Source organism: Agelaius phoeniceus, chromosome 13, assembly GCF_051311805.1.
Source record: "Agelaius phoeniceus isolate bAgePho1 chromosome 13, bAgePho1.hap1, whole genome shotgun sequence".
NCBI lineage: Eukaryota > Metazoa > Chordata > Aves > Passeriformes > Icteridae > Agelaius > Agelaius phoeniceus.
In genome coordinates, this window is record NC_135277.1 from 15,703,257 (window position 1) to 15,719,385 (window position 16,129).

Sequence of the window (16,129 nt, forward strand, 5' to 3'; positions counted from 1 at the left end):
CAGGGCAGGGCACTGGAACCTTTGGGCTGTCACCATCACAGGAGATGCTCTGCTTTCATAAAACTCTTCCCAGGAATAAGGAACTGTTTCCTGGAATAAAAAAGCAGCTTGTAAACATTCCTATTCAACTCAAGTTTGAGCAAAATCTGTTCTCAGTTCATGCAGCTTTTCTGTATTTTTCAATTGGGATTTTTCAGTATTAAGTTGCCATCTTCCAGGAAAATATGCTATTGCTCAGATCCACACAAGTACCAGTTATCTCCTTTCCCCTGAGCAGTAAATAATTATTTGAGGACCTCTGGTTACCTGGAGGAAGATGGAAACTATCCCAGCTTCCAAGTCTGCTCCAGGCAGGCCAGCTTGAGGAAAAGGCAAATAACAGATTTGGAGCAGGGGTACAACATTAGCCCAATTAAATAAAAATTGAAAAAATACTGAGGAACAAGGCATCAGGAAAGCCTTCTATCAATTAACCAGAAAAAGGTCTAACACACAGCATGGGGCAGGTTGTACCAGGGTGCTCGCCAGCCCCTCACAGGGTAGGGAGAGAAACGGGCGCCCACTGAGGCGGCCGCCATGAGGGGCCCCTCAGGAGGGACCCCTCACACTGCCAGGCCCACAGTATTTTAGATTTGTCTAAAGCTGACAGAGGTAGAAGCTTTCTAATTTAGACTCAACAGACTGCGTCCACAATACAAAGATATAAAATTTTGGTTAGTTTTTTACTGAGATGGCCACCGTGAGGGGCCCCTCAGGAGGGACCCCTCACCCCTGCCGGGCCCACAGTGCTTTAGGTTTGTCTAAAGCTGACACAGGTAGAAGCTTTCTAAATTAGACTCAACAGACTGCATCCACAATTCAAAGATATAAAATTTCGGGTCGTTTTTTATATATTTTTAGCTCCATAAAATAGTCACATTTTAATGCTAATGGAAAGTACATCTAAAGCTTCCATATAATAAAATTATTATTTTGGAACTTTTATTGAAGAATAGCATTACCTAGAAATCTAAAAGCAATAAAGAAGAGGAAAGAATCGACGTGCATTACCACATTAGCATAGATAATAATTTAGAGCTTCCATGCAATGCTAACTCCTGGTACCCCATTGCCCGAGTACAGTTTGTGTGAGCTGTACTCAGGGAATGGCAGGCACGGCTCCGGGGGAGCCTCAGCCGTACAGCCCGACCGATTGAAGGCCGTAGGGCCACTCAGCCGGAGCACCCCAAATTAAATACGGAGCGCCAGACCCGGGCCCGGCCCAAGGCTCCTCCCACCGCGCGCCCCGCCGGTGACGTCACGCGCCGCCGTTCTAGACCGTTCCAGCCCCGTGACGTCACGCGCGGCGTCATTCCAGAAGATTCGGCCGGGGCTCCTATAAAGGCTGCGGAAGAGGCGGAGCTGCCGGATCGGGGAGCGGGCGGCGGTAGTGGCGGCGTTTTGTGCGGCGGAGTAACCGCAGCGGTGAGCGCGGCCCGCGGGCCCTCGGCGGGGCGCTGGGCGGGATAAGCCGAGGGTAACCCGAGGGTAACGTGCTGCGTCCTCCCACAGGCACCCACCATGGTGAAGGAGACGGAGTACTACGACATCCTGCAGGTGAAGCCCAATGCCTCCTCCGAGGAGATCAAGCGCGCCTACCGCAAGCTGGCGCTGAAGTACCACCCCGACAAGAACCCTAGTGAGGGCGAGCGGGTACGTGGGGTCGGGGCTGGGGCTCGGCCGAGGCCTGTGGCCCGCCACCTACACACCGTGAGGCAGCCGTGCTCCAGGCGATACCTATGGGCCTTGCGTGGGGCAGGCCCCGTCCGGCTCTCCGGCGGGCCGGGGCCGAGCCGGGCTCACCGCAGGCCGCGTCCGGCTCTCCGGCGGGCCGGGGCCGAGCCGCGCTCACCGCAGGCCCCATCCAGCTCTCCGGCGGGCCGGGGCCGAGCCGGGCTCATCATTTGGCGCCGCCAGGCCGCGCAGTGGGCGGCCCTGCCGGGAGAACCGGAGGCTGGCGCAGGGCCGGCCGCGGAAGCACCGCGGGTCCCCCACAGACAGGCCGTTGTTAGAGCCAGCGTGCACTAAGTCCCAGCTCAAATTCTGCTTTTCCCCTCCTGGAGCGCAGTGTCTGTATGTGAAGGCTCCCCTTCTTCCAGGTCTCTTCAGATCTGTGAGCCTGGTAGCAGGCCTGTGGCAAAGGGGATGCAGCGTTTCTTTTTTTTGGATGTGGCGTATACTAGTTTCCCTGTAGTTACGGTGGAAGATCGTCCTTAGAGGAGCTGGTTAAAACAGGCAAAGCTGGAAGGCTTTCTAGTGTGCCAGTGGCCACTGTGCTGTCAGACATTTAAAAGGCTGGTAGTGGATCCGGCTGCCAGCACTGTTGTGCTGGATGGGTTTTCTTCAGAGAAAAATGCTAATGCAGATGTCCAAGGTAACTATACCCGGGAAATCACTGGGCTGTACGTGGGTGGACTGCTTACAAGAGAGCTATCGGCACAGACCCACTCAGCTGCCTCTGTTGACTTGGATGATAAACGAGCACCACAATTGGAGAACTAAGGAAAACGTGAATGATGGGATTGTTTATCTAAAAGCTGGCTTACTAATACATTAATATAGGAATATAAGGTCCATATTTACCTTCTGTTAGTCTCTAGAATACTAATTTACAGAACTTAAACAGTGGCATAGTCAAAGGCAATCTTTTCTGCTCTTAGTTGTTTAGTTAACCTTTTCTGCTTTTATTTTGAGCCTGCTTTTTTTGCTTACACCACTTTACATGGCCATGAGTAAATGAAATTTTAAAATTGAAGTGGTCACTCCAGTAATAGCAAATTCTTTTTAAAAGTTCAGTTGGTAATCTTAGTAATAGGAAATTCTTCATAGCTGTTTAAGAAAATTCCTTAATTGTTTTGATTTGTATCTAAGTCCTTGTGTTTGTGATGAGTAAGCAACACCCGTGTCTGGTGACATAAATCTCTGCTGTAGCTGGATGTACCAGCTCAGCAGGCACGGAGGATCCCTGTGTAGCTCTAGGCTGACTAGCACTGCTGTGGCCATGAGCAGTTGGGCACCTGCAGGACTTCAGGGACAGCACCATATTCCTTTCTAAGTGGATTTGTTAGAGGTTATAATGGTTGTTGCAACTACCACAATCAGCAAAATGTAGTTGGTGTATACTTGTAAGGTGGATGTGACTGAATTAAGCCCACTTAAAACACGGGAGGAGGGGGGAGAGGGAGGAAAGGGGTGGTTTTCCTGGACGAAAGCGTGCTATTATAGTCTGTTACCTAGGGAGTTTCCTTTGGAAACAAATGCTACAAGAGGGTGTTGTAGGGGCTCGATCTGTAGATGGAGTTGTATATGAGAGGGCTACTTTTCCTTTTGGTCATAGTTGTTCAGAGCTTCTTTTTTCTTTTTAGTTTAAACTTATATCCCAGGCATATGAAGTTCTGTCGGACCCAAAGAAAAGGGACCTCTATGACCAGGGTGGGGAGCAGGCTATTAAAGAAGGAGGCCTGAGTGGCGGCAGCTTCTCTTCACCCATGGACATCTTTGACATGTTCTTTGGTGGTGGAGGCCGAATGAATAGAGAGAGAAGAGGTACACAGTTCTAAACAAGTTCTAGAAACTCTAACCATGCACTTAAGCATAAAACACTTGTGCTATGGTACTGCTGTTCTGCTGAGTGCACATAGTGTGGATATTACTTGTTGCAACAATAGAATAAGTAAACTATGGTTTTTCTAGTTACTCTAGCATTAAGAGTCTAATAAAGTAGATAACGTGGCTTAGCCATAGCCATCTTTCTGCTAAGTTCTATTTATTTTTTGTTGAAGGGGGAATGGGTAGTCTGTAGGGGAGGGGGAAACATCAATAAGTCAGCAGTTGATTTAGACCTGTTTAAGTTACCTTTTTTCAAAATCTGTGCCTCACTTGCTCATGTTTTTGGGCAATTTGCTTCAAAGGACACCATCAACTTAAACTTCAGTCATTTTAAATCCCATTAAAATACTGGGAGAAATTACATGAAACTGAGTACAGTGTGCTACCAAAAGCATGATATGATTTTTGTCTTTTCCAAGCCCAATGCCTGTTAAAGGAGCAAGTAGTAACTTGCTGTAAAATCACTGAAATTATGCTATGAAGTGGCATGGAAATTCATAGGCAGGCATAAATAGCAACTTCTAAATTGACAGATCTGAAGCTGGTAGTGTCCTTGCATCTTGCTGTTTCAGTTAAGCTTATACAATTAGGAGTAGGGATAGGGTGGCTTTGATGATGCTTTGCTTAATTACAGCTCAACCTTTATGTTCGGAAATAAATGGGTGGAGCTTAGCCGAAGCTGATGGAATTGCACATGCTTTTAAGGGGGCTGAATTGTGTTCAAAGTTTGGAATGAACTCTGCATTTCTTCAGTAAGACTGTGCATGAACATTTGTCTTCACAGGAACTGAACAAGTATTAATATTTTCCTTTTTTTTTTCTGAAGGCAAAAATGTGGTGCACCAGTTAGGTGTCTCTCTTGAAGACCTCTATAATGGCATTACAAGGAAACTGGCACTGCAAAAGAATGTTATTTGTGCAAAGTGTGAAGGTAAAAAAACACAAGTAGTGGTTTCAAATCCCTCCTCAAGTTGTTTGTGTGGCTTGTCTGAGGCTGAGAAGAAAGTCTGAAGGCTTTCTTACTTTTCTGTCTCTTTATTCTTTGCCTGATCCCTGGAAATCTGCCAGGGTATTTAATTCTTACTTACGCTTATTCAAAAGTAAGTCTCTCGACAGTGTTACAAAGTGATTGTTCTAATTGCAAACTAAAACTCACTGAGTTGCAGTTAGGGGTACCTAAATTAAAATTATCTTCACCCAGAACTTGGATGTAAATGTTTATTCTGTAAAACTTCTTTAATTGCTGCAGGTGGAAGACTAGCTTGTGTTACGCTACTAATTTTACAGTTACTAAGTACTCCCTAGACTGGTCCTCTTTGAGGTAAATTTTAATAAGGTCTTATATCTTGGTACTCTGTTAAATATTTCATAAGCAGATTCTTTTCCAAGTATTAATGGAATGTTTATGTCTTGAATTTGGTATGCTGACAGTTCCTTGGAAACCAGCAGTTACTGGGAGGGGGGGCAGAGGCTAATACAATTAGCTGTATAAACATTTTGTTTGTAGAAACCTCCAGCTTGTGAGGTATGTTTTGTGATGGCAGCTAAATTCCATTACTGAACTACTCTTAAGTTACCCTAAACATGCTCTTGAAGTCAGTGAGTTCCAGCCTGACTACTGTAGTTTTTTTGAGACTGAGATGCAATTTAATTCTTTTGTCAAAGGTTATGGCGGAAAGAGAGGGGCAGTAGAAAAATGTCCTGTGTGTAAAGGAAGAGGGATGCAAGTTATAGTTCAGCAGATTGGACCTGGCATGGTGCAGCAAATCCAAACTGTGTGCCCAGAATGCAAAGGCCAAGGTGAAAGAATAAATCCAAAAGACCGATGTGACAACTGCAATGGCTGTAAGGTTGTAAGAGAGAAAAAGATCATAGAAGTTCATGTTGATAAAGGTAAGAACTGTATATTTGTATTGGTTCCCAAATAATAGTCAATAATAGTCTATAGTTCTGCACAGAATAAATGGGTTTCTTTTCTTCAGGTATGAAAGATGGTCAGAAGATAGTATTTCATGGAGAAGGTGACCAGGAGCCTGATTTGGAGCCTGGTGATGTTATAATTGTGCTTGACCAAAAGGACCACAGTGTCTTTCAGAGACGAGGGCATGACTTAATCACAAAAATGAGAATTCAACTCTCAGAGGCTTTATGTGGTTTCAGAAAGACAATTGAAACTCTGGACAACAGAGTTCTTGTCATATCTACTAGGCCAGGTAGGTCATTAAGAGTACTAATACTATGTAAACTACTTGGTTTAATTATTCCTGGACTGGAGTTTTGGGGGGAGATTGCCTCATGAACCTGTTGCATCATCTGGTTAGAAAAAAACCCAACCCAAATAGAACAGTCACTTAACCTAGTTGGTTCTTTGTTGTTGTTCTTTATAAAACGTTATACCTAAAGCTGTCAAATACCTCTTAATAAACTTCAGCCCCAGCTGGTGGATATCCAGGAAGATATTAAAGAGGGAAGAATCTTAATTCTACTAAATTATCTGTTCATTCAGCCTGAAGGCTGTGCCAAGAAAAGCTGATTTCTCTTATAGCAGGGGAAATAGTCTAAATGGCCTTAGTTGTGTGCAGCTTGGGTTTAGGTCTTTGCTGTGAACTGATGACAATCTCCCTGAGGTGCCATGAGAACACAGTGTACAGTGTGGCTGTGAAATGCCTGTCCCATCACAGCAGCCCACTTACAAGCTCTTGCCTCCATAGGTGAAGTGATAAAACATGGTGACCTAAAATGTATCTACAACGAAGGGATGCCTGTCTACAAATCTCCAATGGACAAAGGCAGCCTGATCATACAATTTTTGGTAAGCTGCATGCTTTTCTGTAGCCAATATACTCATGTTTGCACATGAATAAATACTCATTTTAAAAAATATGTAAAATTGTAGGTCCAGTTTCCAGAGCACTACTGGCTTCCAAGGGAGAAACTGTCTCTGCTGGAGGCTCTGCTTCCTTCACGAGAAGATGTTATGGTTACAGATGAGATGGATCAGGTAGACCTTGAAGATTTTGATCCCAATGAGCAAACCTATCGTAACAGTGCAGGAGAAGCATATGAAGAAGATGAGGAGGGTCCAAGAACAGGAGTACAATGTCAGGCATCTTAAAGCAAGGTGGAGCGGATGTCATCTAAGATGTAAATTTTCACAATGAAAACTGCATGGCTGTAATAGCCACTGCTTGTGGGTTTTGTGTTCAGCAAATTGAGTTGCTGCGCTGTCAGTATCACCTTTTTGTAACTAATTTATATTGTGTTCTTGTAGTCTTTCTATATAAAGCAAATGTCATACAGCTGAGAACCAAGTTGGTATGCATTTTCCTTGCTGTGAAGGTTCTCAGTTTATTCACCTGTGCTATTTCTATAAGACTTTGGCAATATCAGTAGAGGCTAAGTGGAGTGTCTTATGTAAATACTTTCATACTGGAAAATTAATTTCATAGAATAAAACATAGCAGAATAACTTCTAATAAATAGTACTTCACCTTTTCTCATGCTTCTCTTGTACTTTCTAAGCCATTCTGGAAGCCCCTTTATTTAAACAAGTTCTTCTAAGCTCAGGCTCCTGTCATCTAGTCTAGATTATTTGTGTTAGTTGCACCACTCATAGCTGTCTCGTTTTGTATTTCAGAAGCATTTTGTGCATGCCCTCCTCTCTGCCTCATAGCCCTCTTCTGTGTTTTGTGGGTTTACAGTAGCATTCCTTCAGCTGCTTCTCTTGTGTGTGACCTAAGGTTACAAGCTGTCCTCTAATGTGTTACATACAAGCAAATACTTGCAAATAAAAGTTTGACCTTTCAGAAGCTCAAGCTTTGTATTTCAGCCTTCCCTAGAAAGGGTTTTTACTTCTAGGCATTGTATACTTGTGCCTTAACTAAAATGAATAAACCAAAACCACTTGCACTGGGTATACTGCTGCTGTTTTGTAACATACATGGTATCACAGTACAGGATCCCATTAAAGCCTTTTTTCCATTTTACCTATTTGCTGGTAGTTGTTTGTATTAAGTCAGGGTTAGAAACAAGTGGTCCCCTTTAGTGAAATGAAACCATGATGTATGATCTGTGTCCATGTACCACACAATTGTTGAAACAGGTGTTCAGCTTAAGTGATCCTCTTGCACTCAGTAGCAGCAGGACAAGCTGGGCTGTCATTTCCCATGTCTATAACACAGCCTCAGTCATTTTCCTTCTGCTAAAATAAGCTGCTGTAATACTTAGGACACGGTTTCCAGCTCTGGTCTATTTATGTTTAAAGGCAGGGGTGATTAACTGAGCAGTTACTTCACCCATGACTACCTATTTCCAAAAATACTTTTTTCCCAAGAATTAGACACAAGGACTTAGAGCTGTAGCTTTTATTTTAAAAAAGTAAGACTTTCTCTTGTGCTAAGCAAAATCAAAATTACATCTGGTTTTGCAGATCAGTATGAATACTTTTATCATACTAAAAATTACATAGGTCAGTAGCAGTCCCTTGAAACTTCTACAAGAGATTTACTGAAGCATCTGAGTCAAGACATTTAAACTGGACAGTCATAAATATGAATTTCTTGGTCATCACCAACAGACACAATTTTGGACCCACTTCCATTGTATTTCACTCCCCAAACCTGTAAATAAGACATGCAAATTTAGCCAGAGAGGACAAAGAAAAAGAATCTTTACAGCAGTAATATTTATTACAAGGAGTAGAGGAAAGATTATTGAAAAGTCCCCTAATTAGAACTGGTGTAGTTGTGGCTTCTGCTGCAGCAGCAGAGCAGGACAGTGCCCTCTAGGAGCCTGGCGAGCTCCTACAGCCACTCCCACTGACTGTGCCAGAGATACTCGGGCAGGGCTCAAAAGTGCTTGCCCCAGTTGGCATAAATAACCCAAGCACTTGCACTCCTGCCCACCCTGCAGCCCTTTCTGAAAACAGTAATGTACAGTGCAGGAAAGGAAGAGAGACTGAAGAACGACTGGGTTTGTCCTTGAGCTCTTTCAGAGAACCATTTACCTACCAGTACAAAACTTAGAAGAATTCAGGTCACTGTGATCTAAGACAGTTACACAAGCTCTTACCTGACACCCATCTCCATCAGAATGACATCAGGAAGGGTGAAGGCTACCCAGCACGTTAATGTGAAATGCAGAATGGGTGTGTTTTGGGTAATCTTGTACACTATTTTGCATTAGTACCCAAACCCAGCATTCCCAGTAACTAACAGATCTCTGTTTGCCACAGACTGAGATCATACACAATAGCTAAAAGCACAGGGGAAAGCAAGTCCCACTTGCTACTTCAATATTAAAACCCCCACAACTATAGGTAACTGAAAAGAAGGTTACCAGCAAGAAAGTACTACAGAAGAAAACATTCAAATAAAATCTGAATGAATATCCTTTGTTTCTTGTTCAGTGGTCCATTAAAATAAAACACCAGTCTATTTATCACCTAAGATTTGGACAAAGAGTAAATAGGTAGAAACTGAACAATACATTTAAAACCCACAGTATTACAGACACTGAAGGAGGAAAAACTCCTAAGTTTCCAGGCTGCTTTCAAGCATCTGTTTAAGCAATTCTGTCCTTTTAAATAAGTATTTCCACCCTTACACATGCTGTGTTAGTCACAGAAATAAGTAAAACCAGAGACAAAGGTAACAGAGTCTGCTGAGGCTTAGGCCACTCAGGATTGCCTTTTTTGGGCCTAAAAAATGTTAATGACTTGGAAGAGATCAGCATATACACCTGGGAGTACTAGTTCAATATTAAGTGCTAAATAACCACAACTTCTAAAATTTCCAATTTCATTATAGCAGGCTAAAGCTGCATTACTGCAAGGCTGGGGCTGCAGCAGCAAGGTGAAGCACAAATGTGCTCAACTACACAAGCTCTCCTGGGAACGTGGTGACTCAGGGAATAGCAGCCATACCTGATCTTGGTGGTCAAAGAAAGTATGGACACAGGTCCTTGTTCCAGCATCCCAGACCTTCACACTTTTATCAGATGAACTGAAAGAAAAATAACACTGATTAATGTTTAAATTAATATATTAACTAAAGTTTAATGCAAACATTAAAGGGTCCCAGATGGTAGACATAAGAAACCCTCTGACCCATCAAATACAGGGCTGAAGTAGCAAAGGACTGCATCTTCTGCAAGGTTCCACTACCTTTAAAATAAATCTACTGCTCCAACATCTGCAATGTGACAATGAAAACTCCCATTTTGGCCAAAAAATTCTTTAAGGCAAGTTCTTTGGATAAGGAAATTCCTGTTACATATACTTGGTCCCCCAGCTGCCTCAGCTTTTTTAAGAATTAATACTAAAATTCAAGCAGATTAATGTACTACTACTTTAAGTTGTAATTCTTGATTCAAGAGCAATTTTTCAGCTATTTAGAATCAAACTGCCTTAGGTTAGGTGTTTTTCACTTATCAGGAACTACACTGCAATGGGAAGACTTAGTAAAGTGCTCTCTCTACAGCTGGTATCATATCACAGATTGGCTCGAGCCTTTAAATTTTATGTTATTTCATTACAGATCCCACTGCAATTTGTAGACTTTTTTTTTTTCAGTAATCAAGAACAATTAAAAATCCTCAATACCTGGAAACAAAATGGGTATCATCAGGACAAAATGCTACATTTAAAACCCAGGATCCGTGACCACTTAATGTGCCAGCCAAGTTTGCATGTTGCCTGTGGAAAGAACAAGTTAGCATTTGCTTTGTGAATTCCAGGGAAAAAGCAGCAGGAATATACTCTAGCTAGTGCAATCAAGAATGGTTCAGTGGAAGGTGACTTTGGACATTTGTTCATCCAAGCTGAACTGGTGTTACAGCAGATTCTGTTTTTCCATTTCAAATAGTTAACATAAAAAGAAGTCACTAAGCAGATGGACTGAAGGACAAAGAGTTTCACCAAAGCCAAAGCAATGCAGGTTTAGAGGGTGAAGACCACTGAAGCAGGGCCATTTCCTCCCCAGGGTCTTCCAAGGTATTGCAAGATGCAACAGAAATAGGTCATAAATATAATTTCCTGTGTACACAACAGATGTTTAGGAGAGGTGAACACAAGTTCACAGGACAGATACACAGAAGAATTAGCTTACTGCCTACAGGCAAATATGAAGAAAGTAATTTGTTTTCAATTTACAGCTTTCTTCTACCTCTACACTTTCAAAACCTATCTAAGGATGTAGTATTTTATGATTTAAGATTATTTATTACATAAAAAGTCACCAAAAGCTGAAAGGAATTCTGGAGAGCGGAGGGTTTGCTCTATGTTTCACAGTATCAGCCTCTCTAAGCAGTTGCTGTTGAGGTCCCCACTCACACATCGTAGATTTTGATGTAGCCGTCGTCGGAGGCAGTGACGAGTAGCTGGGAGTCAGGGGAGAAGGTCAGCGAGCGGATGGGCATGGCATGGCCTGCAGGGACAGGGACACAGGGCAGGACTGGCACTCCTCCCACTGACACAGCACCCAGCAAGCCACAACAGCTCTGCCTGCTCAGACACAGCAGCCTCTGAGGCCTCTTTCTCTCTAGAGGCTTCTTCGCACAATGGAAAATGGAAACAGACAGCAATTCTCAACTGTGAATGTTAAGGCATGTCTGCAACACCAAGACTATCTAGTTTCTTTCAGCTGTGCATCTCTATTAGAAATCATGTCATATTTTATAGTGTGATTGCACATTTAAGTGGTTGGGGTTTGGTTACAACTGGGCAGAAACTGCATGAACATTAAAAGCCCATTTATCTGTTAGAAAAAAAAAATGCATGTGTTCTACAACATAAAATGTTCAGTTACTTTTTAGACCAGCAAAAAATTGCTTTAGAACAAATAACACAAGAAAAAGAAAAATCATGTGCAGGGCAGCACACATTTGGCTTGGCTTCATTCCCTTGTACTTTTCTGCAATACAAGGAGCTCCAATTTAAGAATTCAGTTAAGCATTACTGACTGTATCTTTTAAAAAAGGCATTTATGATGCAAGCCTGAGTTTACAGTTTGCCTCTAATATTTTAAGTGGTTTAGGTTAGAGCACACTAAATAACTAAATACTGTCTAATGGACAAATATGTCAACTCACTTTTGCCATGGTTGTTGTAGCTTATTCTGACTTGCATTATATCCTTTAATTTTGTCAGAAATGAGGTCAGAATTAGGAACTGCAAATAACCAAACCATACCTTCTAGCGTGTGCAGAAGTTTTCCAGTTGCAATATCAAAAATATTGATAATGCCATCTATTGCTCCACTGGCCAAGTACTTTCCATCTGGACTCTGTAATAAAACACAAAAAGTGTGATTCAACATCTGTGTGTATTTATGCTGTGTAAGCCCTGACATTCCCTTGGCAACTTTTCACAAATAGTAATCTATGCAGGATACCTGGACTCCAAAAATCCTGAAGGCTATAAACAAGATCCAAATATATTTTCCAGATGTGCAGGGGGAAATGTCACATAATTTGTATTTGGAACTATGGCTGTCACCTAGTATTATTGCAGAGATAAACTGATGGATGGAAACAAAAATACCTATTTACAACATATTACAGCAATAGCAATTTCTCATAAGGAATTATCAATTGTTCTTCTTACATATGCAATGCTAAGGATGAACTTTCCTCTGGTGTCTAGAGAATATTCTTTCTTTCCAGTTTCAACACCGAAAATATTTACTTTCCCCACGTGACTTCCTGTGGCAAGGTACTGGGAATCAGGTGAAAAAGCCAGGGACCAAGCATCAACTGTATTAAAAAATAAAAACCAGTTAGCTGGATCCTGTTCCTGGTTCTTATTCAACAGTGTCAGTCCTGTATGCATCTGTCTAGATGTGTAACCCCCTAAGAATGTACAAGCTCATCAAGTTACCCCTTCTATGTAACTAATGGAGCATATCTTGAGCTATTTATTTACATTTAGTAAAAGATTACATTTCTAGTAAGACCCTAAGCTTATGAGACCCTCACATAACAATAAATTTAGACTTTAAGACTGCATCAGTTAAGTGGAAATTCTTACTTTTTTCCAAGAACCAAAAGATTGAAACTACTGAAAAAAGCAACACAAGTATGTAGCAAAGCACAGAGGATGAAAGTACAGGAGAAATGCACATATACAAAATGTAACACAGATAATAACATTCCTGCAATTGAACGTAAAAACCCATCATTTTTCAGAGCAGTGCAATGTATTTATCTGGCACAATGCAATTTACAGGTTTTTTTCCTAAAAGTTAAATATTAATTGCCTAAAACACTGCAAGACTATTCTTAAATTTGTGAGTCCCAGTGGACTCATGAAATACTTGGAATAAGACCTTAGGCCCTGAATTCCAGCTTGGAGAACATCAGCATCGTTACCATTGATAGCTGTTTTGACTTGCTCAGGATTGGACATGCTGGATAAAAAAGGATCAGATGCATAGCTCAAATTCACTGCAGTGTTGTGAAGAACATTCAGAGCTCCTTTGTAAATCCATCTGAATAAGCACTTGAATTATTTCTTCCAAATATAACCCTAACCCTTTACCAATGCATGTGTAAGAGAAGCTTCTGCTTTATGCATACAGCAAAAAGCCTACTATGTATACCTGGGAAAGCACAAGTAGTGTGTAAAAATAAATGTAAAATTGTCTGATGCTGCTTTGTGTCGAGTTCATAAAACCTTAAAGACTTCTGCAAATACAGGAAAGATTAAACCCCCCAAAGACCTTAATGCCCTCTGGCACCCCAATGCCCCAGTATTTGCCAGGAAGAGTCACACTGGTCCCCTGCAGAGGCAGCTCAGCACTGGTGTCTTACCAGGACCAGCATCTATGGACTTGATCTGCTTGCCAGTCTCTAAGTCCCAGAGGCGAATGTGGGCGTCCAGGGAGCTGGAGGCTGCAATGGCACCCGTGTGGCTGATGTCCACAGACACCACCCCCAGCTGGTGCCCCTCCAGAGTCCACTGCAGATCCAGCTTTTCATCGTTCCTTCCATGCAAGGGAAAGGAAAGGCTCGTTGGGAACAGCTGGGGGGGCTGAACATCCCCAGCCTCACACAAAACAAACAATCCACATTCCTCCCTTTGTTCAACACAAGGCAATCTGAGTTCCCCCATGAAATGTGAAGGGCTACACACAAACTCTCTGTTCTTAAAGAACTGACAAATCAATAGTTTACCATATTCCTGTCAAGCAGGTACTTCATCCTAAATTTGGAAGACATCCCACCAAAAAATGTCCATCACACACCAGTCTGTGGGTGCTCAGAGCTGACCTGTGAGCTCAGCACAAAGTACCATGACTGACATCTTCACAGCCACCCCACCCAAGCTAAACCTACCACTGAAGTGAAGCACATCCTTCACACTGCTTTGCCTAGGAGACAATAACTTCTTTGCAAAAGCACACTTCCATAAGGATTATCAGGATCTTTTCTTCAATAAAAAAGGAAGATGTAATTTCCTCTTTCTCACTATTCCCATTATTTCTTTCACAATACACATCTCCAAATGCACTGTCTCATCAAAAGATGCATTTCTCATTCTTTGGTTTAGAAGTACATTAAGTATTCTCTGAAATGCATTTTCAAAAGGATTCTCTTTTTTTTTTAAATGAAAGCACACCAGAATGCCACCACTCCAAGAGAAAGCACACAACAATGGAGATACACTTGCTCAAAGAAGGAGCCATTTTTCTAACATCCCTGCAGATTGTGGAAATTCAAGGCTGCTCCACACAGATCATTTCTAAGGCCTAACACAGATTAATATGGGGCACTTACCACTTCCAGACCTTTACCAGATCATCCAAAGAGCCAGAAATCACTGTTTCAGAACCATCATTTTTATTTTTGCCCCAAGCAACTGACCAAATGGCATCATCGTGAGCTAAAAAAGAATATAAGCACATGAATTAAAAAATAAGTATTTTCTCTTGATAGAAGATCACAACTGGTTTTGGTAATGCTGAACTGGCTAGCTGCAATGTTGGCAATAGACCCTGCCCTGCTCCTCAGGTCGACTGAGCGCTCTGAGAGCCTTGTCACCGTCTTGTTTGTTCCAAAATATGCAATGCGTTGTGTGAGCAGCGTCAATGTTGAAAAAGCAGCACAGCTACCTCTGAGTTACTCAGATTTATGCCTAATATAAACATAACCAGGTCTCCTCACACGGATACCTGCCATTGTCAACTTTACATCATCCCAGAACACCAACATTGCTCAATACCCGTTAGCGTTTGCTCACCTTGCTCTTGCTTGAAGAGAATACCGTACTAGAAAGAAAAAATAATTATTATTACATGAGCAGCCTATACACATATATATACATACACATACGCACACCTGAAGCCAGCAATTAGCTAAGCTAACGCTGTGTTTATAATTACCTGTGTGGTCATGTCTTTCTAAAAACAATCCCGAGGGGAGCGCGCCGAGAGCAGCCGGACACAGCTCCCGCCGCCGTCGCGCCGTGATGACCTCGGTACCACCGAGAGCGCCGCTCCCCGCGCCCTCCGGCCCCGCGCCTCTGCCGCCGCCCTGTGGCCGGGAGGCACAGCCGGACACATCCCGCCGGCAGAAACAGCCCCGCGTCCTGCCCGTCAGCGCCCTCAGGGACAGCGGCACCGAGCCCCCTGCCCCGCGTCCTGCCCGTCAGCGCCCTCGGGGACAGCGGCACCGAGCCCCCTGCCCCGCGTCCTGCCCGTCAGCGCCCTCAGGGACAGCGGCACCGAGCCCCCTGCCCCGCGTCCTGCCCGTCAGCGCCCTCAGGGACAGCGGCACCGAGCCCCCGGCCCCGGGTCCTGCCCGTCAGCGCCCTCGGGGACAGCGGCACCGAGCCCCCGGCCCCGCGTCCTGCCCGTCAGCGCCCTCGGCGACAGCGGCACCGAGCCCCCTGCCCCGGGTCCTGCCCGTCAGCGCCCTCAGGGACAGCGGCACCGCGCCCCCGGCCCCGCGTCCCGCAGTGGCGTCCCACAGTTTACATCTTCATCGCCGCCTCTCACTCATCCCCTCACACAGACCCACAGGACAGGCGGGCGCGGGGCCGGCTCCATCGCTGTGGGCAGCCCTCAGATGTTGGGTGTGTGGTAGCGGTGGCAGCGGTGCCCTGCGGTGCTGCCATGGCAGTGCTGGTGTGAGCTGTGGGGTGCGGTCAGGTCCGCCGGCCCAGCCGTCAGAAGCTCCTGAGGGAAGGCTGGGCTGGCTGCCGCTTGTCTGAGGTGTGCAGGAGGCGAGGGGCAGCACTGCCCGATCCCGCGCTCCTTGGGCTGCAGAACTGCCCATGGCTCTTATCACGGCACAGAAGGCTTTAACTTCACAGAATCACAGAATCACAGAGTCATTAAGGTTGGAAGGGACCTGCAAGATGATCAAATCCAGCCTAAGTTGACCACCTTGTCAACTAGGCCAGAGCATGAAGTGCCACACCTGATCATTGCTCGAACACTTCAGGGATGGTGATTCCACCACCTCCCTGGGCAGCTCATTCCAA

At 44.0% G+C, this 16,129-nt stretch overlaps 2 protein-coding genes across 2 annotated transcripts; one reads left to right on the forward strand and one right to left on the reverse strand.

Moving 5' to 3' along the window:
* The first annotated feature begins 1,328 nt into the window (after positions 1–1,328).
* DNAJA4 (DnaJ heat shock protein family (Hsp40) member A4) lies at positions 1,329–7,634 on the forward strand. The gene is made up of 8 exons (XM_054642440.2): positions 1,329–1,464; positions 1,552–1,692; positions 3,405–3,585; positions 4,475–4,579; positions 5,314–5,541; positions 5,631–5,861; positions 6,360–6,460; positions 6,545–7,634. Exons 2-8 carry the CDS (start codon positions 1,561–1,563, stop codon positions 6,761–6,763), a joined length of 1,197 nt encoding a protein of 398 aa, XP_054498415.1. The 5' UTR covers positions 1,329–1,464; positions 1,552–1,560; the 3' UTR covers positions 6,764–7,634.
* A 363-nt stretch (positions 7,635–7,997) lies between these two features.
* Positions 7,998–15,156, reverse strand: SKIC8 (SKI8 subunit of superkiller complex). The gene is made up of 10 exons (XM_054642443.2): positions 15,027–15,156; positions 14,885–14,912; positions 14,422–14,527; positions 13,456–13,628; positions 12,251–12,399; positions 11,837–11,930; positions 10,979–11,072; positions 10,250–10,342; positions 9,572–9,650; positions 7,998–8,267 (listed from the first exon to the last, which is right to left on the reverse strand). Exons 1-10 carry the CDS (start codon positions 15,036–15,038, stop codon positions 8,178–8,180), a joined length of 918 nt encoding a protein of 305 aa, XP_054498418.1. The 5' UTR covers positions 15,039–15,156; the 3' UTR covers positions 7,998–8,177.
* Between the last annotated feature and the right edge of the window lie 973 nt (positions 15,157–16,129).

Coding starts and splice junctions, on each gene's coding strand:
- DNAJA4 (XM_054642440.2), top strand. CDS start 1,561: ATGGTGAAGGAGACGGAGTACTACGACATCCTGCAGGTGAAGCCCAAT. Junction 5,542..5,630: donor AGAAGTTCATGTTGATAAAG/GTAAGAACTGTA, acceptor TCTTTTCTTCAG/GTATGAAAGATGGTCAGAAG. Junction 5,862..6,359: donor TGTCATATCTACTAGGCCAG/GTAGGTCATTAA, acceptor TTGCCTCCATAG/GTGAAGTGATAAAACATGGT.
- SKIC8 (XM_054642443.2), bottom strand. Junction 12,400..13,455: donor GTCCATAGATGCTGGTCCTG/GTAAGACACCAG, acceptor TTTTTAATACAG/TTGATGCTTGGTCCCTGGCT. Junction 11,931..12,250: donor TCATCCTTAGCATTGCATAT/GTAAGAAGAACA, acceptor GTTTTATTACAG/AGTCCAGATGGAAAGTACTT.